The sequence below is a fragment of the Cololabis saira genome, chromosome 6 (genome assembly GCF_033807715.1).
Source record: "Cololabis saira isolate AMF1-May2022 chromosome 6, fColSai1.1, whole genome shotgun sequence".
In the NCBI taxonomy this organism is placed as follows: domain Eukaryota; kingdom Metazoa; phylum Chordata; class Actinopteri; order Beloniformes; family Belonidae; genus Cololabis; species Cololabis saira.
In genome coordinates this window covers 20,888,258-20,913,726 of record NC_084592.1, presented here as the reverse complement: position 1 = coordinate 20,913,726, position 25,469 = coordinate 20,888,258, and the positions used below count along the sequence as shown (strand labels likewise).

General features: G+C 43.4%; 3 protein-coding genes across 4 annotated transcripts; 1 reads left to right on the top strand and 2 right to left on the bottom strand.

Annotated features, from left to right (window-relative positions):
• The first annotated feature begins 3,498 nt into the window (after positions 1-3,498).
• On the top strand, positions 3,499-12,414 carry LOC133445988 (polypeptide N-acetylgalactosaminyltransferase 5). The gene is made up of 10 exons (XM_061723616.1): positions 3,499-4,912; positions 5,753-5,919; positions 7,592-7,711; positions 9,702-9,837; positions 9,963-10,082; positions 10,169-10,286; positions 10,370-10,699; positions 10,942-11,022; positions 11,392-11,538; positions 11,705-12,414. Exons 1-10 carry the CDS (start codon positions 3,915-3,917, stop codon positions 11,843-11,845), a joined length of 2,358 nt encoding a protein of 785 aa, XP_061579600.1. The 5' UTR covers positions 3,499-3,914; the 3' UTR covers positions 11,846-12,414.
• Positions 12,159-13,811, bottom strand: LOC133445989 (uncharacterized). Of its 2 annotated transcripts, none has more exons than XM_061723617.1 (2): positions 13,154-13,811; positions 12,159-13,085 (listed from the first exon to the last, which is right to left on the bottom strand). In XM_061723617.1, exons 1-2 carry the CDS (start codon positions 13,668-13,670, stop codon positions 12,688-12,690), a joined length of 915 nt encoding a protein of 304 aa, XP_061579601.1. In that variant the 5' UTR covers positions 13,671-13,811; the 3' UTR covers positions 12,159-12,687. The 2 variants fall into 2 exon arrangements, with proteins under 2 accessions (XP_061579601.1, XP_061579603.1); XM_061723619.1 differs by having other exon boundaries at positions 12,159-13,061.
• Positions 13,812-14,746: 935 nt separating this feature from the next.
• cytip (cytohesin 1 interacting protein) lies at positions 14,747-18,234 on the bottom strand. The gene is made up of 8 exons (XM_061724489.1): positions 17,678-18,234; positions 17,347-17,396; positions 17,179-17,233; positions 16,943-17,045; positions 16,620-16,713; positions 16,471-16,537; positions 16,090-16,156; positions 14,747-15,856 (listed from the first exon to the last, which is right to left on the bottom strand). Exons 1-8 carry the CDS (start codon positions 17,843-17,845, stop codon positions 15,378-15,380), a joined length of 1,083 nt encoding a protein of 360 aa, XP_061580473.1. The 5' UTR covers positions 17,846-18,234; the 3' UTR covers positions 14,747-15,377.
• Positions 18,235-25,469: the final 7,235 nt, after the last annotated feature.

Below are 25,469 nucleotides of genomic sequence, written 5' to 3'. Positions count from 1 at the left end.
ATGTGCTGCAATTCGGAGTCCGAATTTCCCGCGCTGGGCTGCGGATGTAACGTCACATGACGCTGCATGCACGTTCTCCCCGTTCTCCCGTGCCGGCTTCGCTGTGGCTGCAGTACCCCCAACGGCCGTCGTGGTGAAGGGTGGCGCTAGAGAGTCTCATTTCTTAAAAGGAGCCTCATGCTCCTTTAACACTCAGAAATAGACAGACTTATTGGTGCATCGGAATCACATGACCAATTTTGATATAGAAGTGACATAGAAGTGAGATGCAGCCTCATATGGCGCTTTTATACTAGTACCTACTCAGCGCAACTCGACTCGCCACGCCTCGTCTTGCCTCCACTCGCCTCCACTCGCCTTGTCCTTGTTTGTTTCTAGACACCAAGATGAAGCTGCTGTGACGTATTTGATTGTGTGATCTAAACGGAGAAGACAACAACAGTAAAGGCTGGATTATGGTTCTGCGCTACACCAATGCAGAGCCTATGCCGTTGCCGTGACGCCGGCGTGAACCCTTCAGACTTCTCTGTCACTCCATTTCGCCGCGGTGCAATACCCCCCCAGAGCGCTAGGGGGGTGCAATCTTTTCCTGAATGGTTTATCCGACTTTTCCGGTCACAGTGAATCAAAGAGATAAGGACAACTATTGTGCAAAAAAACAAACCAAAAAAAATCACACATATCACACAAACTGAAAGTTCACGACTGCTTCAAACCGGAAACCGGAAATGCGTTGCTTCCAAGCGAACCAATCACAGCCCTCTCTGTCTGCGTGTGGTCTGCGTCGCCTCGACGCGTAGTTACAATTTTCGGGAGGTGCACGTCAGTGACGGCGTCAGTGATGGCGTCAGTGACGGCGTCAGTGACGGCGTCAGTGACGGCGTCAGTGACGGCGTGTGGTACGCGTCGACGCAAACCACACGCCGTAGGCACGGCGTCGTTTTGACGCAGAAACATAACTCAATCTTTATTGGTGCATCTGAATCACATGACCAATTTTGATGACATAGAAGTGAGATGCAGCCTCATATGGCGCTTTTATACTAGTATCTACTCAGCGCGACTCGACTCGCCACGCCTCGTCTCGCCTCCACTCGCCTTGTCCTTGATTGTTTCTAGACACCCAGATGAGAAGTGGGCGGGTTGGAGCGAAGCTGCTGTGACATATTTGATTGTGTGATCTAAACGGAGAAGACAACAACAGTAAAGGCTGGATTATGGTTCTGCGCTACACCAACGCAGAGCCTACGTTGTTGCCGTGACGGCGTCGTGAATCCTTCAGACTTCTCTGTCACTCCATTTCGCCGCGGTGCAATACCCCCCCAGAGCGCTAGGGGGGTGCAATCTTTTCCTGAATGGTTTATCCGACTTTTCCGGTCACAGTGAATCAAAGAGATAAGGACAACTATTGTGCAAAAAAACAAAACAAAAGAAATCACACACACGAAGAAAAGAGCACTGAAAGTTCACTACTGCTTCGCGAACCGGAACTGGAAATGCGTTGCTACCAAGCAAACTAATCACAGCCCTCTCGGTCTGCGTTCGGTCTGCAACCTCTTGACACGTAGTTACAATTTTTGGGAGGTATGTGTCAGGCTCATTGCGGCGCAACCTGCGGCGCACGCTCGGCGTCGATTTAACCCAGAACCATAATCCAGCCTTAAACGCTTTTTTTTTCTTTTTCCCTTTTTAATTCTCTCCTCAGCCACCAGGTTTATGAACATCTGCACCTCAGAGTTGGATCACCAAACAGACGTTTGCGCTGCCATTGCCTGTCGGATAAAATGAGGAAGCCGTGAGCCGTCCTTGCGCTGACTCCCGCTTCCTGATTCAAACGTCATACGGCCCCGACCCCCGACCAATCGGTGGCGTGTATTGTGATGACGTCAGATACAGGGCCGACTCAGCACGCTCAGAACCTTGGCAGAATAGATATAGAAAAAATATCTACTCGGCACGCCTCCACCCGCCTTGAACCGTAGTGGAAAAGCGCAAAACGGGAGCAGGACAGATATCTCATTCTGGATACATAGTCTAAAAAGTATGAGTAGGTATTAGTATTAAAGCGCCAATAGAGTCTCTGTTTCAACTTGTGTCAAAAGTGCAGACTTCAAACTAATTACCTGTTTTTTTAATCGTGTTGATAGGCCAAGTAAAACCAAAGTTAGGATGATTATATACGCCATGCTTTTTTTCTGAATATTGACATCATGTTTAGTACACAGGAATGCTCCATTCTCAGGAAAGCCTTGAAGGCAAAAGAGAAAAAAAAGACATCCTTTTTGCTATCTGTAGCAAGATGCACCACATCCACCAATAAAAAAATGTTATGGCAATGGTTGAGTTGAAAGGTGTGAGTATAAAAGAGACAGTTTCAAAATGCTTCCTCTAGGTTGATAACAACAGGAGAACCACACCCTGGAGATGTCAGGACTGTGATTTGAACATCTGGCTTATGGTGCACAAGAACTGTTTCTAAAGTGGCACAAATAATCTGCAAATTCTTTTGCTTTTGTTGTTGTTTGTTTTTCCGTTTGTTTTTTTTTAGCTGTTTCCATTACATGTGGAGAAACACTCAAACCAGTTACTACGAGATTCCTCCACTTTCTCAAGGCATCACCTACACCAACATCCACCTATCAAAAAATGTTATGGCAATGCACTGCATTTGGTTGAGTTGAAAGGTGTGAAAATAAAAGAGACAGTTGTGTTGTGTCAAAATGCTTCCTCCAGGTGGATAACAACATGAGAATCACACCCTGGAGATGTCAGGACTGTGATTTGAATAGGGGTGGGACGATACAGGTAACTCACGATTCAATACTTTGGCGATATGTGGCCCACAATAACAATAATATCACGATACACGATAACTACGATATTTGATATATTGTAGGAAATTTCATCAACGATATATCACGATATATGTGACTTAAAAAGAAAGAATACCCATAAAAAGGAAAACGTCTGTAGTTACGCATTTATTCAATGCTTCATACAATGTACAAAGAACGTGCATTTGCATTTCACTGCCTCCTAGTCTTGTAAATGTAAACACTGTACAGCTGGACAAATTGAAGTGCATGAACAATAGTGCGGTGACAACCGCGTAAATCCATTATGTGTGTTGTAATAAAATAGCGATATTTGCCGTCAGTTTATCAATTATTGATTGCGACAGAGAGCGCAACAATATATTGCAATATCAATTTTTTTTCCCACCACTAGATTTGAACATCTGGTTTACAAGAACTGTTTCTAAAGTGGCACAAATAATCTGCAGATGTTTGCTTTTTTTTTTCGTTTGTTTGTTTTTTTTATCTGTTTCCATTACATGTGGGGAAACACTCAAACCAGTTACTATGATGGATTCTTCCACTTTCTTAATTTTGTACAATAAATAAAATAGTCTCCAAACGAAAAGCTTTATTTTGAAGGTGTCATTTAATACTACTTCCTGCGCGCCTCTCGCTTCCCCCCATTAGATTGTAGGCTGACACTTTTCCTGCTCCCTCGTCCAATCAGATCAGTGACAAAGTGGAGGTCTGCAGCTACGTCTGCATACAAAACTGTCTGTTGAAGAAGTTGTAACGTGGAAAGACTCCAAACACTTTTTACGCGAGTTTCTTTCTTTCAGCAGGAGCGAGTTTTGTTGACCTCTCCGCCGCGGTGGGCGGGTGACCGGAGCGACACGGTATGGATAAACGAACTAACCCCAGCTCGTAGCTCCGCGTCGTTCCGAGCGTCTCGGAGCCCGAGTGGACGTTTGAATGACACACCGGGGATGCTCCGGGGAACATTTCTTAACATGCCACGCAAGCAGCTCACTTCGTTAAGGACCAGAAAAGTTTGTCTGTAAGTTCAGAAGCGAGTCGGACACGTTGTGTGTGGTTTTAATAAAAAAAAAACAAAGAATGATGAAGATTAGGAGGTACCTGAGGGGGAGCGGGAGGGTCCTGGCGTTCGTGTTCGTGGCTTCTGTGATCTGGCTGCTGTTTGACATGGCAGCTCTGCGCTTATCGATCAACGACGCCAACAGCCAGCTGCTGAAGGAGAGGCTGCTGAAGGAGAGGGATCTGGTCCGGCAGCAGTCCAGGGTCACCCAGCTGGTGAGGAGGGGCTTCAAACACCCGGTCCAGAGGCAGGAGCAGCTGATCAATACTGATCAGAGAAACCAGAGGCAGGGTCAGCTGATCAATACTGATCAGAGAAACCAGAGGCAGGGTTCCCTGATCAATGCCGATCAGGGAACAGGAGATCATGTTCTCAGAAATCATAGTGATGGAGCTGCCCTTTCTAAGTCTAAGGGCATCACATCTCAGCAGCATGCACCTGCAAAGAAAAAAGCAGTAAACTTGTATGTAAATATAACTAAAGCAACACAAGTGCCACAAGATCATACCATAAAAGCATCCTTAAAGAAGGAACTCATTAAAACCATGCCGATTAAACTAAATTCTCTGAACAACACAGAGTCGAAGGCAAAAGAAGAAATAAAGGATGGTAAAAAAGTGAGTCAGCTGCAGGCCGTGGACGCACGCCCTGTTAAAACAATTACTCAGGGTATAAACAAAGGAGAGAAGATCAAAACAGAGGTGAAACCAGCAAAGACGAATCCCCCGAGTATTCTGATTGTGCAGAAGGAGTCCTTGAAATCTAAAATCAAAGCAGGAGACGACTCTCTGGATAACTTCACCGCCGTCAGAAAATCAGGCGTCCACAAGGTGCTCTCTATGGATGCGACTGTCTCTCCCAGGAACGCCAACGCGGTGGGTCAGTTCGGTCAGCCGGGGATCCTTGCCAGCAGCGAAGATGCAGAGGTGAGAAGGAGATGGGACGAAGGCCATTTTAATGTCTACCTCAGCGACCAGATCCCAGTGGATCGAGCCGTCCCCGACACCAGGCCGGAAACGTGAGTACTCGCCTTCAGATTACCCTTCAGGGTAGGGCTGTTCGATTAATCGATTTTAAATCGTAATCGCGATTATGTAATTACAACGATGTTAAAACGTGAAAATCGTAAAATCGATTTTTTCACTTTTTTTTTTCTTTTTTTTTTTTTACCTTGTCTGCACACATATTAATGATTGATACCATATTATTGATTGATGGAAATACCTCTCAATACCTGCGACAAGTGCCCCATCGGAGAGGCTGTTTAGTGTAGGAGGGGGCGTTGTAACATGCCACCGGGCATCCCTCAAGCCAGATGCGGTAGACCGGCTCGTGTTCCTTGCAAAAAACTTGCAAATGTGAATAGCAAATGTAATGACTGACATTACACACCTCTACCTCCTTCATGGGTTGCATTATTATTTAGCATGCAAAGACCCAGTTTAGTTTAATTAGAAAATGTCTTGTTTTATTTAATTGGAAATATAACTTACTGTATGTTTGCAAGTGCTGATTTGCTGATGTTTTTTTTCAGAGATAAAACTTTATATTCTATTATATTTTTTAAAACTTTTTTTCAACTTATTTTACAGAGTTTTGCACTTTATTCATTCATTTTTAGTTTAATAAGAGCAAAGTTTGCACCTAAAGCCCAATGGGGCAAATGTTCAATAAAAAAACAGCATATTTGAAATCATTTCTTTGCCTTTTGTCAATTCACAATATAATCGTAATCGAAAATCGGATTTTGAGAGAAAAAAATCGAGATTTTATTTTTGGGCAAAATCGAACAGCCCTACTTCAGGGTGTTCCTAGTCATCAGCTGAGTCATCCTCTCCTGTGTGTTTGGTTTTGTCAGGTGTGCACAGAGCCTGGTCCACGACAACCTGCCGTCCACCAGTGTGATTTTCTGCTTCGTGGATGAGGTTTGGTCCACGCTCCTCCGATCTGTGCACAGCGTGCTGAATAGATCTCCACCACATCTCCTCAAAGAAATCATCCTGGTGGATGACTTCAGCACCAAAGGTGAAAGGTTTCTCCTGAGTAGACTGGGTCTGCTTGTATTGTAGTAAAAAAAGTTTGAAGCTGCATATTTTAATCTGTTTCTTGTTTTTATTAATGATGAGGTCATTCATAAATATTGCTGAATTTTCAAATTGTTTAGTTCTGTTAAATCCCACTGAAAGTTTTATATTTGATTAGATTAGATTCAACTTTATTGTCATTGCACATAGTACACGTACTGAGACAACGAAATGCAGTTAGTATCTAACCAGAAGTGCAAAGAAGCAGAAAGTGAGGAATGTACAGTCGTATAAAATAATAAGGTACAGTGTGTGCAAAGTGAGCAGCAGTTTTGTAAACTGTCACAAACTATGAAAGGATATATACAGTATGAAAGATATGAACAATACAGTAAAGTAGTAAATTATGCTGAGACTATAAACATGAGAATCCAATCCAATCCACTTTATTTGTATAGCACATTTTAAAAACAACAAGGTTAACAAAGTGCTGCACAATGAGTAAAATAAAACATGATAAAAATAGTAAAAAGCTAAAAACAGAGTAAAATAGATAAGAGCACATAAAAGCACGACATAAAAGACAGGACAGAGACCACACAACTCTCACGCTGGATTAAAAGCCAAGGAATAAAAATAAGTTTTAAGACGAGATTTAAAAATTTCTACTGTGGGGGCCATTTTAATGTGGGGAGGTAGCTCGTTCCAAAGCTTAGGGGCTATAACTGAAAAGGCACGGTCGCCCCTGGTTTTTTGCCTTGTTTTCGGAACAACGAGACGCGACTGAGTAGAAGACCTCAAAGACCTCGAGGGAGTGTACACATGTAGGAGGTCCGAGATGTACTTTGGTGCCAACCCATTTAGTGACTTAAAAACAAACAATAGTATTTTAAAATTAATTCTAAAAGAGACAGGGAGCCAGTGAAGGGAGGCCAGAACGGGGGTGATGTGGTCATGCTTGCGGGCTCCTGTTAAAAGACGAGCAGCCGCGTTTTGGACTAACTGTAAGCGAGCAAGTGAGGTCTGGTTGACACCAGTATAGAGGGCATTACAGTAGTCCAAACGGGTTGAGATAAAAGCATGAATTACTCGTTCAAAATCATTAAAAGATAAAACAGATTTAATTTTAGATAAAAGCCTCAGATGATAAAAACTGGATTTTACTACAGAATTAATTTGCTTGTCCAGTTTAAGATCATTGTCAATTTTGACGCCGAGGTTGGTGACTGTAGTTTTCAGGTAAATGTGTAGGGAACCCAGATCAATGGGAGGGCCATCACAGGCCCGATTGGGTCCAAACACCATGACCTCAGTTTTACCTTCATTTAAATTCAAAAAGTTTAATGCCATCCAGGCCTTAATGTCCTTTAGGCACTCTAGCAGAGGCTTCAGGGAGCTGTTGTCATTTCTTTTGAGGGGCAGGTAGATTTGAGAGTCATCTGCATAAAAATGGTAAGAGATGCCATGCTTTTTAAAAATCAGTCCAGAATATTCAGAATAAAGAATAGAATATATGTAGACATTAAAAAAAGGCAGCAGATTGTTAAATATCAGATGTTTTTGTCATTTAATGTATGAGTTAAATGTATTTTTTATGCTTTGTGACGATTTTCTGCTATGAGGGAGACTCGCATGCAGTAGTTTCACTATTATGTGTGCTTTTATTTTGGCAGACTATCTTAAGGAGCAGCTGGATCGGTACATGGCCCAGTTTCCCAAAGTACGAATCGTCCGTCTGAAGGAGCGTCAGGGCCTGATCCGGGCCAGGCTAGCTGGAGCTGCTGTTGCCAAAGGTGCGCATGGACATATTAAACCCTTTCTTATTTTTATGAAAGTGTAGTTTTGCAGGTGCTTTAAGGTGGCAGACATAGATGAGAGGATATATCACAAATAAATGACTAACAGTTAACCAGACAATCTTTATTTCATCCAAATGTTTACAAGCCAAGGCAAGTTTATTTCTATAGTACAATTCAACAACAAGGTGATTCAAAGTGCTTTACAGAGACATTGAAACATAAATGAAAGGCATAATTTAATTTTTAAACAAAAAAGAAAGCAATAACAATAGATAAATTCAGATCCAGATGACCTGAGGGGTCTGGAGGGTTCATACCGGGTCAGGAGGTCATTGATGGATTTATGTCCGGGACCATTCAGAGCTTTATAGACCATTATCAGAACATCAGAATCAGAACAGAAGTCTATCGTCTGACAGACCGGCAGCCAGTGTAAAGACCTCAGAGCTGGACTGATGTGGTCCACTTCTTTGGTGTTAGTGAGGACTCGAGCAGCAGAGTTCTGAATGAGCTGCAGTTGTCTAACAGATTTTTTTGGGTAAACCTGTAAAGATGCTGTTACAATAATCAAGCTGCTGCATGGACTAGTTTTCCAGGTCCTGCTGAGACATCAGATCTTTTAACCTTTATATATTCTTAGGGTGATAGCAGGCTGACTTTGTTTTTGCCTTAATGTGTTTTTCCAAATTTAGGACTGAGTCCATCTCTACACCCAGATTTCTGGCCTGGTTGGTGGTTTTTAGGTGTATAGATTGAAGCTCTGTGGTGACCTGTAATCATTTCTCTTTGGCTTCAAAGACAATTACCTCAGTTTTGTTTTTGGTTTAGCTGGAGAAAGTTGTGGCACATCCAGTCATTAATCTCCTCAATGCATTTACTAAGAGCCTGGACAGGGCCTCCGTCTCCTTGTGATGTTGTATATTTGCGTGTCATCTGCATAGCTATGGCAGCTTATTTTGTTGCTCTTTATAATCTGTGCCAGTGGGAGCATGTAGATGTTAAACAGAAGAAGTCCCAGGATGGAACCTTGGGGAACTCCACATGGGATTCTTGTCTTCTCAGATGTAAAGTTACCTAATGACACAAAGTACTTCCTGTTCTCTAAGTATGTTTTGAACTAGTTTAGTACAGTTCCGGTAGCATAGCAGTTTATTTGGGTTAAAAAGTAATTAAGCTGTTGAAAACCCACTTTTTCAATGATCTTAAATGGGCCTGTAGTTGTTCATTTGTGTCCCGTCAAGATTGTCCTTTTTCAGCAGAGGTTTAATTACAGCTGCTTTTAGTGGCTCTGGAAACACACCTGACATTAAAGACAAGTTCACCATCAGTAACATGTCTGACTCCAAAATCTTTGAGACCTTTTGGGAAAAAAAACCTGTTGTCTTTAGGATGTCTAAACAGCAAGAGGAGGAGTTTGGTTGATGTAAAATGTCCTTCAGGTCTTTGCTGTAAATGGGATGAAACTGTGACAGTGTGTTTTTACCAGTTTTTGGTGGAAACGGTACACATGCTGAACCTGCTGCTGATGCACCAACTGCTTGTCTAATATTTAGGATTTTGTCAGTGGAGAATTTGGCAAAGTCCTTGCAGGTCGCGGTGGGATGAAGTTCAGTTGCCACTGACACAGAAGGGTTTGTTAGCCTGTCGACTAGCAAATAAAGCCCGGAGATTACAGCAAAAACATCAAAGCCTAGAATAGATTAGGGGTTTTTTCTTCTTTGTCCGTCTAAAAATTATTTAATCAGATAAGAAGTGTTTTAAAAGTAAGATAAACCCAAAAATAATGAAGAGGAAAAAACAAGTCATTGTGTTGAGCTCAAATACACATTCTCTTAGTCATGACCCTGATAATGTCTTTGTTGACATACTTTACAGAAATCTCCAATCCTGCTTTTCTAATTGCTCTTTAATGAGTGTCACTATAGCAGCGCTGTAAAAGGCAAATGTTTAACCGCAGCAGGATGTTTGCTTTGCTGTAAACCAGGTGAGGTCCTTACCTTCCTCGACTCCCATGTGGAGTGTAATGTGGGCTGGCTGGAGCCGCTCCTGGAGAGGGTCTATATGGATCGCAAGAAGGTGCCCTGTCCGGTCATCGAAGTCATCAGTGATAAAGATATGAGGTGATTTTTAAATAAAAAAGAAAAAACAAGCTGAGGAACAGATGAATAATGCATGAGATGCATCAATGCCCCCTCTTGGATCAATGATGCATCTGTAACCTGCGTTTTATCCTCTGTATCGTCAGTTATATGCTCGTTGACAATTTCCAAAGAGGCGTTTTCAAATGGCCTTTGGTGTTTGGCTGGAGTGCGTTACCAGACGAGTACATTAAGAAGAACAACATGACCATTTCAGATCCAATCAGGTATCACAATCATTTCTTTCCATATTTCGTTTTCTTTATTCTTGGATTTTTTCTCTTGGCCTGAACATATATTGTCGATCTTGCAGATGTCCCGTTATGGCTGGGGGCCTTTTTTCTATTGACAAAAAGTACTTCTTCGAGCTCGGCGCCTATGATCCTGGTCTGGACGTGTGGGGAGGAGAGAACATGGAGATTTCATTCAAGGTAGCGTCTTTTAGTGTCATATTAATTCCCCCCGTCCCCTTTGTGGTCACAAATGCCCTATAACACGTTGCCAATGCGCACAGATCTGGATGTGCGGAGGGGAAATCGAGATCATCCCCTGCTCCCGGGTGGGACACATTTTCCGAGGACAGAATCCATACAAGTTCCCGAAGGACAGGCAGAAGACGGTGGAGCGTAACCTGGCGAGGGTGGCTGAAGTCTGGCTGGATGAGTACAAGGACCTTTTCTATGGCCACGGGTACCACCACCTGCTGGATAAAAAGGTCATTAACATTGGCAACCTCACGGAGCAGATGGAGCTGAGGAAGAGACTCAAATGCAAGAGCTTCAAGTGGTACCTGGACAACGTGTATCCCGACATGGAGGCTCCTTTAGTCAAAGCCGAGGGCCTGGTACGTGGGATTGTTTCAGCACTAAAATGCTTTTGCGTATTGAAACTCAGTTAACATTAAAGCATCTTATCTTGTGAACATATGTTCATAAAATAAGTTAAAGTTTCTACCCAATCACAGTCTCTCCTTTTGAGCAACTCTCAGATGAAGCTCGTCTCAGGCTTCTCTATTTGGTTTCACATGTGTGCAAGTTTTGTTTTTCTTTTCCCATTATTTAAGTTTAAAATGACTAATTTCTTTAGGTCTTCAGTCGTGGCTTAAGAAAATGCCTCGCCCTCCAGAAAGGCTCCTTGTCCTTCGAGGTCTGTGATCTCAGCAAGCAGGTAGGCTTTCTTTTATTCAGCCGATAATTTGACGTAAAAAAAAAAAAGAACCCCAACTCAGCCTCGGCTATTCTTGATTTTTCCAAGGGAAAATTTGATATAATATGCAAGTTTGTGGTCGTGACTGGTAATTATGCAAGTGAGCGAGAGAATCCAAAAGCAGATGTAGCAAATTCCAAATGCAGCCTAAGACAGGAGCTAAGCCATGATAAACAAGGGCGGAGTCCAAGACGAGAGCAAGTCTTTCTAAATGCGGTCTTTTTGGATTCAGATCAGCTCCAGCGAGGCGTTTCTCAAGATCCCTACAGCGTTCATGATATACGGCATAATTATATGTTGGTAACTCTCCACCTCTTTTCTGGAATTTAGAGTCAGCACTTTAATTACACCTGGATGAGGCACATTCGGCAGCAGGAGCTCTGCGTCGCTCCCCAGAACAAGGGCTTCACTCTGCTGCCGTGTGACAACTCCAAACCTGAACTCCGCTGGCTCTACAAATCCTCCAAAACCACTCTTGTAGGTCTCCTTTTCCATTCAGAACTTTTTCCTTTTTTGTAACTCTTTCTGTCAGCGAGCTTCACCTAAAACAACACCCTGTTTACACAGTGGGCGGAAAAAAGGGTGTGTTTAGAAACTTGAAGCTTTGTTCATTAATGAGATTTCCTGTTTTGTGTTTGTCAAGGCGGAGCACCTCGTAGCAGAGTTCATTTCCCACCACATGTGCCTCGAGGCCGAACCTCAGGGCGAATCTCTGCGCCTCAGACCTTGTGAACCCGGCAACACCTTCCAGAAGTGGGAGTTCACGCAGTACCACGCTCAGTGATGAGACTGAAGAGGCCTGGGAAGAGATGCACTACGGAAACTCTGAGAGGCCTCGCAGCGGACCGCGGCCCGTCCTCCAGCCTTAAAACGTGACTGACAGGGAGGACACGGAGGCGCTTTGGTGGCAGTGATATACGTGATATTAATCAAACGGTGTGGTATCGCCTGGAAACTGAATATTTCAATGTCTGATGTCGTTTTTTTTTCAAAGAACTTTGATTCAGATGGATTTCAGAGAACAAGCACTCCCAGTTTCCCGGTGCCACATAAGCTTTCCTCTACTGCAACCAAATAATACTTGTTTTTGTTGGGGGGTTTTTTGCATAAAAGATATTTGTTTCAGGGCGTCACACTTTCTGCTGCTTCTTTGGGTTTAAATGCTGCATTTTTTTTGATAGCGTGTGGTTCTGATGTAAAAACAATCATTGACACTAGAGGGAAGTGTTGCCTCAAAACATATCAAATCTGTCCTGGGATTCCATGATTTTATTACCTGTGATCAAACTTTTTAAAGACAAAATGATGAAAAAGCATCTTTTGAGATGGTCGGAAAAATAAATTTGATAAAAAAAGAGATTTAACTGCATTGATTTATTTATTATTTTATCTTACTATTTTGACTCAGAAGTATCTCAGAAGGCTGGTGAGATATTTACACAACAGACACAAGGATGTTTTAATTTAGAAATACTTTGTGAAATAATTATGACCTCGGAGAACAGCAGCATATGCTTCCAATCCTTGTGACGGGTAAATGTTAGTAGAAAAATGCAAGCATAATGCATAGTTTTGCCTTTTTTTTTTTCTTTTCATGGGTCATATTGACCTTGAAAGTCCATCTTCTTACTGTTTCATGAGCATGAATTCGAAGTCTTCTATCTTCTGCTGAGTGTTGCCCCTGCGGATCCTGCGGTAGGACACGGTGCTGTATCCGGAGGAGGTGAGGTGGTTGAAGGCGCTGCATGCCGACTTCTTCAGGGGAGGCAGAGCAGACCGTCTTGGGTTTTCAGGGAGCTCGGCATGGACTTGAAAGCTGCGCTTGGTTTCCAGCACTTGGAGCTGCCCGTCTCTTGATTTCTTGAATTCAGCAGACAGCTGTTCAGGGATGTCTGCTTCCCTGTTCAGCCGTGTGCAACCCTCCTCATTAAACACATCAAACAGGTTAGGGTTTGATGTCTGTGTTTCTACCTTCACCTCCTCCTGAATGCGTCGATTCACTGAGGAGAGAAGAAAGGAAACATCTGCTTTCTGTAAACTGAGACCTTCCTTTTTGAAGAACTTTTTTCACCACGTAATAAGCCAGTCTTACCTTTTCCTGCCGGTTTATTGGGCTCATATTGTGTTTGCACGCTTGGTGTGGTGCACTTTGGTTGTAGAAGTTGCTCACAAGCTCTCAGAAACCCAGCAGCTGCATCTCCAGGGTCAGACACGTACGTTCTTTCAGCTTTTGCTGTTCCAAGCTTTTGAAATTCCTCTTCAGTCCAACTGACCTTCCGGGTCATTTCCATCTCTCTTCTTTCTGTGTGAATAACGCCGTCTCCTGCATCATCATCATGCTTTTGGTTGATTCCACACTCTGCCACACTGTTTACAAGATGTCTGCACTTGCTGGCGCCAAAATCGGATGGTCTGATAGTTTCCTCGTCGTCGCTGTAGAAGACGGAGTCGTCTCCCATCTCCATGGACCACACATCTCTTTCCTCGGGGTCGTCTGGAATCATAAAGGCATCCAGAGGGAATCCACCCATGACCTCCACTACCTGGGATTCCTGTGCTGCTTCTCGTCTGAGTTTTGACCCATCTGGAAGGGATAAGCGCATCTCCATCCTATCAAGACAACTCCCCTTTTTTAAAAAAAAATGTAAGTAACCTTTAAGGGTTACATCCTTCCCCAGTTAGTTTCCCTGCATTATAAATGAGCCGGGAAAGTGTCCCTTCTGCATTTCAGTCAACAGTGCGAGGTCGGAGCTGGGTTGTGGAGTGTGCTTTCTTGTACTTGTACCATGTAAGTCTGTGTTTGTTGAATCACTGAAGAACAGGGGATTTGTTGTGGACCCAACAAAGGTCCATTGTGACGTCGGCAGCTGCATATGGAGCAAATGTCCCCATTTCTAAATCTCTGCTTGGTGACTATATCTGGATTAATGTTCAACTATAGGTTTCACACAATTTATCTTGCTGCTGAGCTTTTGTGAACATAAATACTTTAAGCTTTTAATACACCAATATTGTAGATATTATACATTGAGGTTCTCTCTAGCAGTTTAACATTAAGACACCGCACCTAATTAAATTAATTGGATTATTAAAGACTGATTTATTTGCAATTTAATAGATTTATGGTATCTATCTCAAATACTAGACTCCAATACTTCCTAGGTAGTAGTCAAAGGTAGGTACCCTCCACCAGCTACAGCTGTGCCCTCCATACACTGATGCATATCTAATGATGTTGCTGCCACCGATACTATCTGCACGCAACACATCTTTTTCAGTCTGGTGAACAATTTACCCCATGACTGCGCGGTGGTCCACTATTTTAGTTGTAGTCTTGCATGTGCATAAAGTGCAACATCACTAACTCTTATCAAAGAGAAAAGTAGTTCTGTAATGTATCAGTTTCTAGTTGCCCCTTTGCAGTTTCCAGCTCTATCTGATGCAGGAAGTCAAAAAGAACAAATGTATTACAGGAAACAGGTTTGGTTTCTGCTCATCTCATTTTTAGGGTCTGTTTACATTTGGTTTAGCCAACTTCACCTTTTCTAAAATAACCTGTCTTTTGATGGACGGACATAACTGTACACCTGCAGTGTGGTTCACTAGCAGGTTAACCTCTTTTAAATGTGGAACTTCTGAATGAAGGTGGTGCCATACGCTCATAGGTGATTTAAAACAAAGTTTATTACTCTTAATTTTTTTCACATTTCATCTTGATATGATTGCAGAAGATAAAGCATAGTACAAAAAGCACAATTGGACAATTTTCAGAACATGCAGTATTTACAAAGATCAGCTTTTCTGAGCACCAAAATGTGTCTTGAAAGTATTTTTGGATGTGAAAAGTGTTCAATAGTACTCTCATGGCCACATCCTGTTTTGAGAGGAGCAGACGGGTATATGGTTAAGAAATTTGGTTTTGCTTTTGAACACCTGAACATGATATAAGTGCTGCTTCTCTTTTCTATCCCACAGAAAGTTGAATATACATGTGCTGCTGTAATTCATGCCGTTCTGATTAATGCTGTTCATAGTGTGATTGTGCAGAAAGAAAAGCCTTTTTTATTCAAGTTAGTAGGATAAGTGAAATATTATACAATACAGTCATTTGTGTGTACATTCATCCAACGCACTCTCATATTGATAATGCTTTTGCTCTTCAAGTTTAATCCAAACAGTGAGTTTGGATCATTGTAAAGGCTCAGGAAGCACGGGGGGGTGAACTTTGACCAACCAGCCTCAAAAGTGTGTTTTCACCACGTGAAACCCTTTAAACCAACCCTGAATATTAAACTGTCACAAGGGGTGAGTGAGCATCAAGTGGTTGTCCCCATTTCTTCCTCTTCCACCGATCGCTGGAGTCCAGGAATCAACTTGAAGATGTGTTTGCGCACGCTGGATCTCCTGCCTTTCCGGGGCAGAGTCCCGAACAACGAGGAGATCCTGGTTTCCTCCCAGGAGGGAGACGGAGAGCTGCTGCCGCTGGCCAAGCTGGAGCTGCTGGAGCGGCTGAGGGGCTGGTGGCGGTAGCCGGAGCTCGACGAAACCCTCTTGAAGCTGTTCTGCGACGAGAAGTCTTTGGAGAAGAAGCAGCCGTCGTCCGAGGCGGCGCTGACTGCGCTGCAGGGGCTGAAGGAGCTGGGATCCCCGAACACGCTGGCCTGGTCGCTGTCATCCGTCATCGCACTCCTGCAGCTGCTGTCGCTGGAGAAACGGCGGCCGCGGTAGCCGACGGGGGAGCTCAGAGCGGCCGAGGAGTCCATCAGCAGGTGCAGACTGCTGTCGTCCAAATGACCTGAAAGCACAACAGTCACTGTCAGTAAAAACAAAAGTGCAGTTGACACGAAATCTGCAGCAGGAAGTTCGTCAAACGCCTCTGATGCGTGTTTATTTCTCAGGGGAAGACCTTCATCTCAATTATCTGGAGTTTACACCCTGCTTCACACCCAAACAGCGTTGCTAAAGAAGAACGGCCGCGGCTGTGAGAACGGAAGTGCTGTGGTCTGACAGCTGAGCAGAACTTCTCACCTCGCATTAGACGTTTTTCCTGTAAAGTAAGCTCCCGAAGCTCGAGCCACTTCTCACGTAGCGATTGCTGCATGGGCAGAAAACATCACAGTTACACTTCCAGTTAAAACTCTTTCATGTTATTGAGGGCATTTACCCACAGATACGCGCAGCATCAAAGCCTGACAGAACACAATGCATAAACTGCAATGACCTCCATTGAGAAAGTTAAAGCAGCTTTAGACTGAATCACAAAGTGATGCTGCCTCAGTTCAGCCTGTAATCAACCACAGCGTGGCAGTTCTGAGCCTTCTGGTGGGCTTTTTTTGTGGCTCAGGAAGAGATTTCCTTGGCCACTGCAGCATGTCAACAACAACAATGGAAAGGTTTGAAGGGACTCACCTCGAGCACGTTCAGTCTCTTCTTCAGCTCTATCTGCTTCACGATATTCCCACACACAGTCTGCAGCCTGAAACCAAATGATCACACAGTTTTACTTGCTGCTTTCTGAAACTCTGACATGATGAGAGGTTGTCACTGCTGCCACTTACTGTAGACTGTTGGTCGATTCTCTTATTAGATCAAGTATGTGCTGATGTGACAGTCCTTCACTGCTGACACCGTTGATGGTGACTATCACATCACCTGCAACAAAAGGAGGATGCAAAAAAGAGGAACTGTTATGAGAGGTACTGTTTAATTGTGCATCAGTTTAATTGTGCATCAGTGAGACTGTGAGTAGGCGGTAGATGAATGTGCACGTGTGATAAAAGGATGTACTGCATCTGTCAATCTTTAGGCGACACGTTGTTTTTGTGTGTGCATGAAGGCCCGTGTAGAGCATATAGAGGTCGACAGGACGTGGGAGGCTCACCTGCGGTCAGCCCTGCGCTCTCAGCCACGCTGTCCTCCTTCACCTTGCACACTAACGTGCACATCTCCAGCGCAGAGCTGTTGTTCAGCCGCATGCCATAAGTCTGCAAACGGTGCAGTCACAAAAAAGGTGTCAAACTAAGATGCTGCCACAAAATATCATCTCAAAAATTGAGTTCGAACAGAGGTTGTTGCTGTATGATTCATCTGCATAAAAAAAAACGTGATAGAACTTACCTGAATTTCAAAACCAAATGTTTCATTGTCTTGTTTTTCTAATACAATAGTTGTCCTGTGCAAAAAAAAGTAATGAAAAATAGTTTTTCTTATTTATTTTTCTTTTAAAAGAATTAACTGACATTCAAATACATTAAAAGGTGCCAGGAAAAAAAAAATTGTATTCACCTTTGTGGGTCTGCGTAATCAACCAGCGAGTTGGTGCGGGTGTGCTTGGGCTGCAAAAGGAGAAATGCAGAGTTCCTATTTAAAACAATATCATAGATTCGAACCGCTCAGGAAACTACAGATATCGATCAATGCATAACATATTTTAATTTCCGAGAAGTTTGTTAAAGTTTATTAAAAAAAAAAAATATTTTTTTTACACTACATCAAAAACTGTATAAAAAAAAAAAAAAAAAAAAAAACCGCAAAAGTAAAAAAGAAAAAAATCTCTGTGCTAATCTTGCTTTAATATCTACATTTCCAGCTGTAAAGTACGCTGGTTGTTTCTCACCTTGCAGACTCTGGGCAGGGAGCCGCTGTGGGGCCGTGCCCGGTCAGCGCTGCCCCGCAGGGAGCGCCGGTACCACAGGGACTTCTTCTTTAGGGAGTTATTATCCACAAAGTCATTGTTCTGGCTGCCCTGGCGTGGGACTCCATTAACATTCATGGTGGACTGCATGGTAGAGTAGTCCTGCTCACAGCAGCATCGCGTCCTGCTGCAGCAGCTCCCCGGTGATTGTGTGGCCCTGCCCGGCTGTGGGTGCAACCCAGAGCAAAGTGTGTCAAAGCGGAAATCCACGTCATGTGACAGCTGCGGTGGCCCTGCATCTGCAGATCACACAGCTCACATACCTTCTTTCCTGTTGCCCTCCTTTAACCCTGTTCTCTTTCTTGAGAAGTGCTGGTCTGCTTTTCTTTTTAAGGGGGGAAAGGAGGGGAGAATGTTAAAGCCATTGTGCATAATTCCCCTTCAAATATCCCCCTTTCCTTTTTATGCAGTCTTAGCAATTCGATTTATGGTCTGTCAGAAATCAGCAATGCATGAGAAAGGGCCGGGCTCACACCTCCAGCAGCACCTGCTTCCACTCTCTCCCACTCACAGTTTCTCAATGGGCTAAGCCCCACTCTGAGCCCGAGTCCTGCGCTCTGCCAAGCAGGCAGGGCCAGGGGGGCTTTTCTTATGATGGGGGACGTACAAAGGGCTGATTTAGCTCTGGGCTGGTGTCACGTTCCTGAAACAGACGACACGGGTCACTGGGCTGAAGGCACCAGACACGGCGGGATCAAAAGAAAGATCACACACACGGGCGGACCGGCAGTCGGCGAGACAATGGCTCATGGCCTGTGGAAAGCATCAACTTCCACCCCACTGCCACACCAATGCTGCCAACAAGGAAGAACAACCTGGAGAACAGAGAGTGTTTTCATTTTCATTTTCATTTTCATTCAAATCTAAATTTATTTAGTTATATTCGAAGGAATTTGTCATGTCAAACTGCTCGATTATACATGCATGCAATGATCTTTTCACATTTGTCATATTGCATCACATCATGGTCATTTGCCTCTCAAACAACTCTAAAACCTATTACATCATTATACAAGTAGGCAATAAAAATTATGGATCAGAAACCTATGAGATGGCACCACTGTGAAATTTTAAGAAAACACAACCTTTTAACTTTTGAAAACTTTGTGAATTTTAGTAGTCTTAAACTGGTTTTTAAATGTTTACATAATCATGTTTCACCCCTGTTCTCTGAAGTGGTTATTAGGCATCAGAGCTCTGGTAGAGTAACCACACGGGCCTGCACCAATGGTGACTGTCGTATCCCAAAGTATAAGACCTCTTTTGGTGAGTCTGTCTTTTCTGTGAAGGGTGCAAAACTCTGGAATTCTTTACCGACTAATTTAAAATTAGAAACGTGTGGCAATATTTTCAACAGAGGACTCAAACTATGGCTCAAGTCTAAACAACAGTGTCTACATGAATACGTCAGGTCTGGTTCTGCTCTTGAATGTTGTCTTTGCTTTATATCTTATGTCATCCTCTAATTTTATTGTATATCTTATTGTATTGTATTTATATTATTTTTTTAAAAGCCTCCTGTGGACAAGTGTTGCAAATTAGCATGTATGCTAAAACACTCAAACAGTGCATTTGGTTTGTCCTATGTTATTGTGATGTCCATACCAAATAAAGAAATATAATAATAATTTAGAGCAAACTGCAGCCTAAAGGAGACATATTATGCCCCTTTGGCAAATGTTTACACTAATTCCTTAGACACTAATGAAATGTATGGTATGTTTTGGTCATAACACACTACAGATACAATAGAAACACCTTTTTTTATTGCAGCTGGTTTAAAGGGGTGGAGATGGGATCTGGAACCCTCTACTGTGAGGTGTGCCTCTTATGAAACTGTTGTTGTGGCTCCCCACTTCAGAGGTACAGCGAGCCTAACAAGCTGTAACAAGATGTGGAAGCTGGATAACTTGACTGCCATCTGGTTCTGTGACATCACAGCACCCTGTGAATCTCACCAACATCAGATGTCCTATTTTTAGACTCGGTCGGCTCCAAACAAATGTTTGCTTTCAAGCACAATTGTCCTTTTTCATAATATGTCCCCTTTAAATACCTCTAGAGAAATCAGGGAGCACTGTACTACTTTGCGGTAGAAAAAAACAGTTGAAAGATTTCTTAATTAACAGATTGCTTCACAGCAATCCACTCTGCCCCACTGATCCCCAGCGGCGCCACCGGCCAACTGACCACGGGACTGTCTGGAACACAGATATCCCATTTCACAAGATATTACAAATCTCCAATCACATTTTTGTCACATTAAATACAGAAAAGTATATATATGACGGCAGCCCACTGGCCCCCTGCAAGATCATATATCAGTTCTGAAAAACAAGATGTACTTGAACAACATGTTAAGTAAAATGTGCTTCTCAATCATCTATTCAGAACCTCATTTGAATTTATTCTCAGAAGCTGTTGACACCCTCCTCAGCTGAAATAACTACATGAGGGGAATTTGCATAATCGTGCACCACAGCCTTCTGAGAATTATGTCAGCATTTCATTTTTCACTAAACCACAATTACATATCATATGTACATTCCTCCGCCCAATTACACGACACATAGTGATGGTTCAGAAGGGGACATTTTATGCACTTCAGAAGCTGGTTCAGTTTCCCAGGGTCTTAGTGAAATGTCTGTGACATGGTTTAGGCAAAATACCAAAGTGGGATGGTACCACAGCTTCCTTTTCCTTCCTTTTTCTTTTTTTTTTCTCAACACTACATTTTAATTATCATGATGTGTCTGTTATGTGTATGCGAGGGAGTGGGGTTTGTGTGAGGCGTGGGGGCGGTCGGGTCCTGTTTTTACTTTTTAAATTGTTCAATTTTTAAACATGTAAAGCACTTTGTGCTACATATATGTATGAAAGGTGCTTTATAAATAAAGTTTGATTGATTGATTAATTGATTGATTTTGTGTGGAGTTTGCATGTTCTCCCCGTGCTTGCATTGGTTCCCTCCGGGTACTCCAGCTTCCTCCCACAGTCCAAAAACATGCATGTTAGGTTAATTGATGATTTTAAATTGCCCGTCGATGTGAGTATGTCTGTTTTTGTACATGAGTCCCTGCGATGGACTGGCGATCTGTCCAGGGTGAACCCCTGCCTCTCGCCTGTGATGAGCTGGGATAGGCTCCAGCAGACCCCCGTGACCCTGCAAAGGATAAAGCGGGTATAGAAAATGGATGGATGGATGATTGATTGATTTTCAACAGCAGCTCTTTTCATAAGATAAGATAAGAAATCCTTTAATAGTCCCACAGAGGGGAAATTTGCAGATTACAGCAGCAAAGGGGATAGTGCAAAAAACAAGAGGCATCAATAAAAATAGTTATCACACAGTAATAATAAAACACTATAAACAGTATATACAATAATAATAATAAGAAGGAGAAGAAAAAATAAATAATAAGAAATACTAGTATATAAAAATAACAGATGGATATTTACAGATGTTATTTACATAATTGCACGTTGCAGAGAATGATTTGCACATTATTTTCCAGTATGTATATTTATTGTCAGGTTGTATGTGGTCTACTGTGAGCAGTGCTGGTTGTGTAGTCTCACAGCTGCAGGGAGGAAGGACCTTCTGTAGCTCCTTCACACATTTAGGGTGAAGGAGCCTGTCGCTGAAGGAGCTCTCCAGCGCTCTGATGGTCCTTCATGGGGTGGGAGTCCTTCTCCATCATGGATGACAGCTTAGCCATCCTCCTCCTCTCTCCCACCACCTGCACTGTGTCCAGAGAGCAGCCCACGACAGAGCCGGCCCTTTTGATGGTTTTGTCCAGCCTCCTTCTGTCTGCAGCTGTGATGTTGCTGCCCCAGCAGACCACTCGTAAAAAATGGCTGATGCCACCACAGTGTCATAGAATGTTTTCAGGAGTGTTTCCTGCACACCAAAAGCCCTCAGTCTCCTAAGCAGATAGAGTCTGCTCTGGCCTTTTTTGTGGAGTGCAGAGGAATTAGTAGTTCAGTCCAGTTTATTGTTGAGGTGAACACCCAGGTACTTATAAGATGTCACCATCTCAATGTCCGTTCCCTGGATGTTCACCGGTGTCGGGGGGGATTTATTACACCTGCGGAAATCCACCACCAGTTCTTTAGTTTTCCCCGTGTTGATCTGGAGGTGATTCTGCAGGCACCAGTCCACAAAGTCCTGGGACAGTTCTCTGTACTCGCTATCATCTTCATCTGTGATGAGGCCGACGATAGCAGAGTCATCAGAGAACTTTTGTAGGTGACAGGTTAGTGAGTTGCAGGAGAAGTCAGCAGTGTAGAGAGTGAAGAGGAACGGCGCCAGGACCGTTCCCTACGGTGCCCCCATACTGCAGACGACCATGTCCGATGTGTGGTCCCGTGTCCTCACATACTGTGGACGGTTGGTGAGGTAGTCCAGAATCCAGGATGTGAGGTGACTGTCAACCCCTGCATTCTCCAGCTTGTCTCCCAGAAGTGCCGGCTGGATGGTGTTGAACGCACTGGAGAAATCAAAGAACATGATCCTCACAGTGCTCCCATAACAGCTATTCTACATACTGAGCTTTGCATTATTCCCTTACAGGGTAAAATTAATGCAGCTTGATGTGAAGTTATAGACAGTGAAAAGGATGGAGAAGCTGTTTCTGGTCTGGGTCTTTAATGCATAACCGAGGAGCTACCTCTCGCTTGTCCTACGCAAACAAGGAAGTTAAGAAAGCTGCAGTTCCAAAACTGACAACAAGGGGCTGTCAGCAAATGTAAATCGATATTCACTGATCCCTAAAGGTAAATTGTTGAACTTTGCAGTTGAAATAAACATATTTACAACCTGTTCTGGTGTCTCTGTTTTATTTTTGGACTTCAGATGCATAACAACTCTGAGGGGGGTGGAGGATTAATATAATAAAAAATTGGTTTCCAATATGAGGTGTAGTCTTTTGGTTGACAGTCGGCTCAGCCAATAACCAGCCATTAGGAACTTACATACTGGCATTCTGTCACATTTACACATTTACATAAAAGTGTGCCACCAATTTAACTCCAATGGTCTTTACAAGCAAGACAGAAAAATCCTGTCATGCTACCAAGCTTATGTGGCCCCTTCAACACTTTTTAAGGGTGCACGTGAAATTTTGTTTGACTAAAACACCAGAGACCAAATGTTATGAAAAAACAATGTTATTTTATTTCAGTGTAAATAAAATATCACAATCTCTTTTAAAATACGTTACCAGGAGGTCAATAAAAATGCAGTCACACTTCAGTATTTTGGGGCAGGGATGAAGGGATTTTCGCGATTGACAGGGCTGAGGCCCACCAGCAGGGCGGCAAGCTACCGAGGGAATGGAGCCAGAGTCCGAAGGATACCATGCAAACACACGTGTCACAACCACTGCAAACATAAGATAATATAAATAAAAAAACACAACTAAAGAAAACTGAGCATACATGGAATGCACACACACAGAAGTAGAACACCACCACCAAAAGGGTTGGCTGCCACCCTGCAGTGGACGCTCAGCACCTGAAATGCAAAGAAACAAAAAGGGGTTTAAGGAGGCAAACAAAACAAGGACACAAACATACGAAACCAATATAAACAGCTCAAAAGTAATGGGAGGGGACAAAAACAAAGATTGGCCAATGTGGTTGCTAACCACACACAAAATACAAATAAGACAAGTTAACAAGAGCAACCAAACCCAAGTTAACCCAAATTAACCCAAGAGAGGAATATCCCCCACACCACACTCCAAACACACACATACACACTAGTCTCGCAACCACTTATTCGCACACACCCTCTTTCTCTCACACACTCACAATTGCTAAAAACTAAGCCTATTAAAATGCTTTGATGCTTGTTGGTCTTTGCAGACTCTTCACAGGGGCGACAACGTCAGTCCAGGACACTGCTCGGTAATTTCAGGTTGACAAGAACGGCAGCGGGACCAAACCGGCAACCCCTAAAATACATACAACACACTTAAAGCAGCACAATGTAACTTTTCCACCTTAATATAATATTTCCAGAGTCATTGTGATGGTAGATCAACTTACAACAGGTTTAATGACACCTCTGTCATGGTCTGAGGGGTCTGTATCGCCTTCACTGGCACTATGTAACTTGGAGGTGGATGGTAGGAACCCTGCCACACTACTGGTAAAGCACTACCGCTTTTGTCCAAAGGAGCCGCCAAACTCAACAAAAGCTGAAAGTTACATTGTGCTGCTTTAATTGATGCTACAAATAATAACTGCAGAAAGTAAGATTCGTTAGAAAAGCACATACCAGATGATGCCAGGCGTCTTAATCCATCCTAGTGAGGCTCGCTTAATTCCACAAGTTGTCTGATTAACAGACGCTCAGAGCGAGCCCCAAAAACTCACAGAATGCGCAGCTGCGCCAGACTGGAAGGAAGCTGAACGCCGGACGTGCTGGAAAAAGCGATCAGGTGCAGGTCGGCAGTGAATTAAAAGTAGCAAACAAGGTGCCATCACAGCATGCTGAACAAAGCATAGACTACATACCAGTTGCAATTAAGCATGGAATCTTGCCGCAAGATACGCTGCTGACACGAGCCGGCCAAAGCCCAGCGGCGGAAGCACGGCCACAGGTAAACGAGAGGAACGAGACAGGAAACCGACCGGAAACCGCAGTGGGCAGGGGCGAAGAGTCGTGCTTTTTCCGGGTTCACCATCACCTTCCCTTAAATAGGCAATTGGTCGAGACTGCTGACTCACAAATGAGCACTTAATTCAGTGCGTCTCACCACACTTACCAAAGAAATCAGCAGTTTCTGCTAACCCAGTCATCTACATCCAGCGGTTATTTGTGATTTTGCTACAAAACAATATTTGAAACTGGATATTCTGTTGTAAACATCCACCGTCCGCTATGCTGCTCCTGGATCAGCTGAAAGAATTGGTAGTCACAGCAAACTTTGATCGACTAGCATGTTCCTGTTGGCTTCCCTGCCAACATTGTGCCACACAGTACAAAGAAAAAGAGGCTTTAAAACCACTTTACAGAAAATCAGATACGTGGTCCCCTTATTCCTACAGTCTGTGGGCGAGGATCCAACCAGTGCTCAGTCGTAGCTCCGCTGGTACTTCAGAATGAATGTTCATTTGTATCTTAGATTACGCCCGAAAAAAAACAAGCAAAAATTTCTAACATGTAAAAGTGACCAAAGGTGGGCGTGTTCCAAGCAGATTAAGTGGGGTTTGCGCAGAGTCTGCCTTAGCAAGAAGGTGAACTCCAGAAAAGAGAATTTCAGACTTCATATAAGTCGTCTATAGATTGGATCCCACAAACAGGCAAGGCGTGTTATTGAAGGCGAGTTGAGGGGAGGGAAGGCGAGTCAGGAGGCCTTATCTGCAAAGCACAACGTAACTTGTGTGGGTGTGTAGAATGATGTATTGTCCCTACATCAGCAAGATTAAACGCCATCAGACAGGTGTTTTCAGACCAGGGATGGATGAACATCAGAATGAACCTGTTTTGGTTGGGTTTTGCTTCTTGCAAATGCCCAGTTTGTCATTTTTATGGCCACTTGTTCAAACAGTGAAACATCCTCTGTGGTTCTGGACCTACGCCGGTTTATGGCGTTCTTGGCTCCTCGGCTGAGCAGCTCGTTCTCCTCGTCTCCCCAGTTACTCATCTTGCAAATATAGGCCCTACTTGTGACATACCTGTTACAATTTACTGCAAATTTAGCCC

Bases quoted from the DNA above. Each gene is read 5' to 3' on its own strand.
- LOC133445988 (XM_061723616.1), top strand. From the start codon at position 3,915: ATGATGAAGATTAGGAGGTACCTGAGGGGGAGCGGGAGGGTCCTGGCG. The intron at 9,838-9,962 runs GTGATTTTTAAA...CTGTATCGTCAG, and splicing joins ATCAGTGATAAAGATATGAG to TTATATGCTCGTTGACAATT. The intron at 11,539-11,704 runs GTAGGTCTCCTT...GTGTTTGTCAAG, and splicing joins AATCCTCCAAAACCACTCTT to GCGGAGCACCTCGTAGCAGA.
- LOC133445989 (XM_061723617.1), bottom strand. From the start codon at position 13,670: ATGGAGATGCGCTTATCCCTTCCAGATGGGTCAAAACTCAGACGAGAA. The intron at 13,086-13,153 runs GTAAGACTGGCT...TACAGAAAGCAG, and splicing joins CAATAAACCGGCAGGAAAAG to ATGTTTCCTTTCTTCTCTCC.
- cytip (XM_061724489.1), bottom strand. From the start codon at position 17,845: ATGCAGTCCACCATGAATGTTAATGGAGTCCCACGCCAGGGCAGCCAG. The intron at 16,714-16,942 runs GTGAGCCTCCCA...CTTTTGTTGCAG, and splicing joins GAGCGCAGGGCTGACCGCAG to GTGATGTGATAGTCACCATC. The intron at 15,857-16,089 runs GTGAGAAGTTCT...TTGTGCTTTCAG, and splicing joins GGAAAAACGTCTAATGCGAG to GTCATTTGGACGACAGCAGT.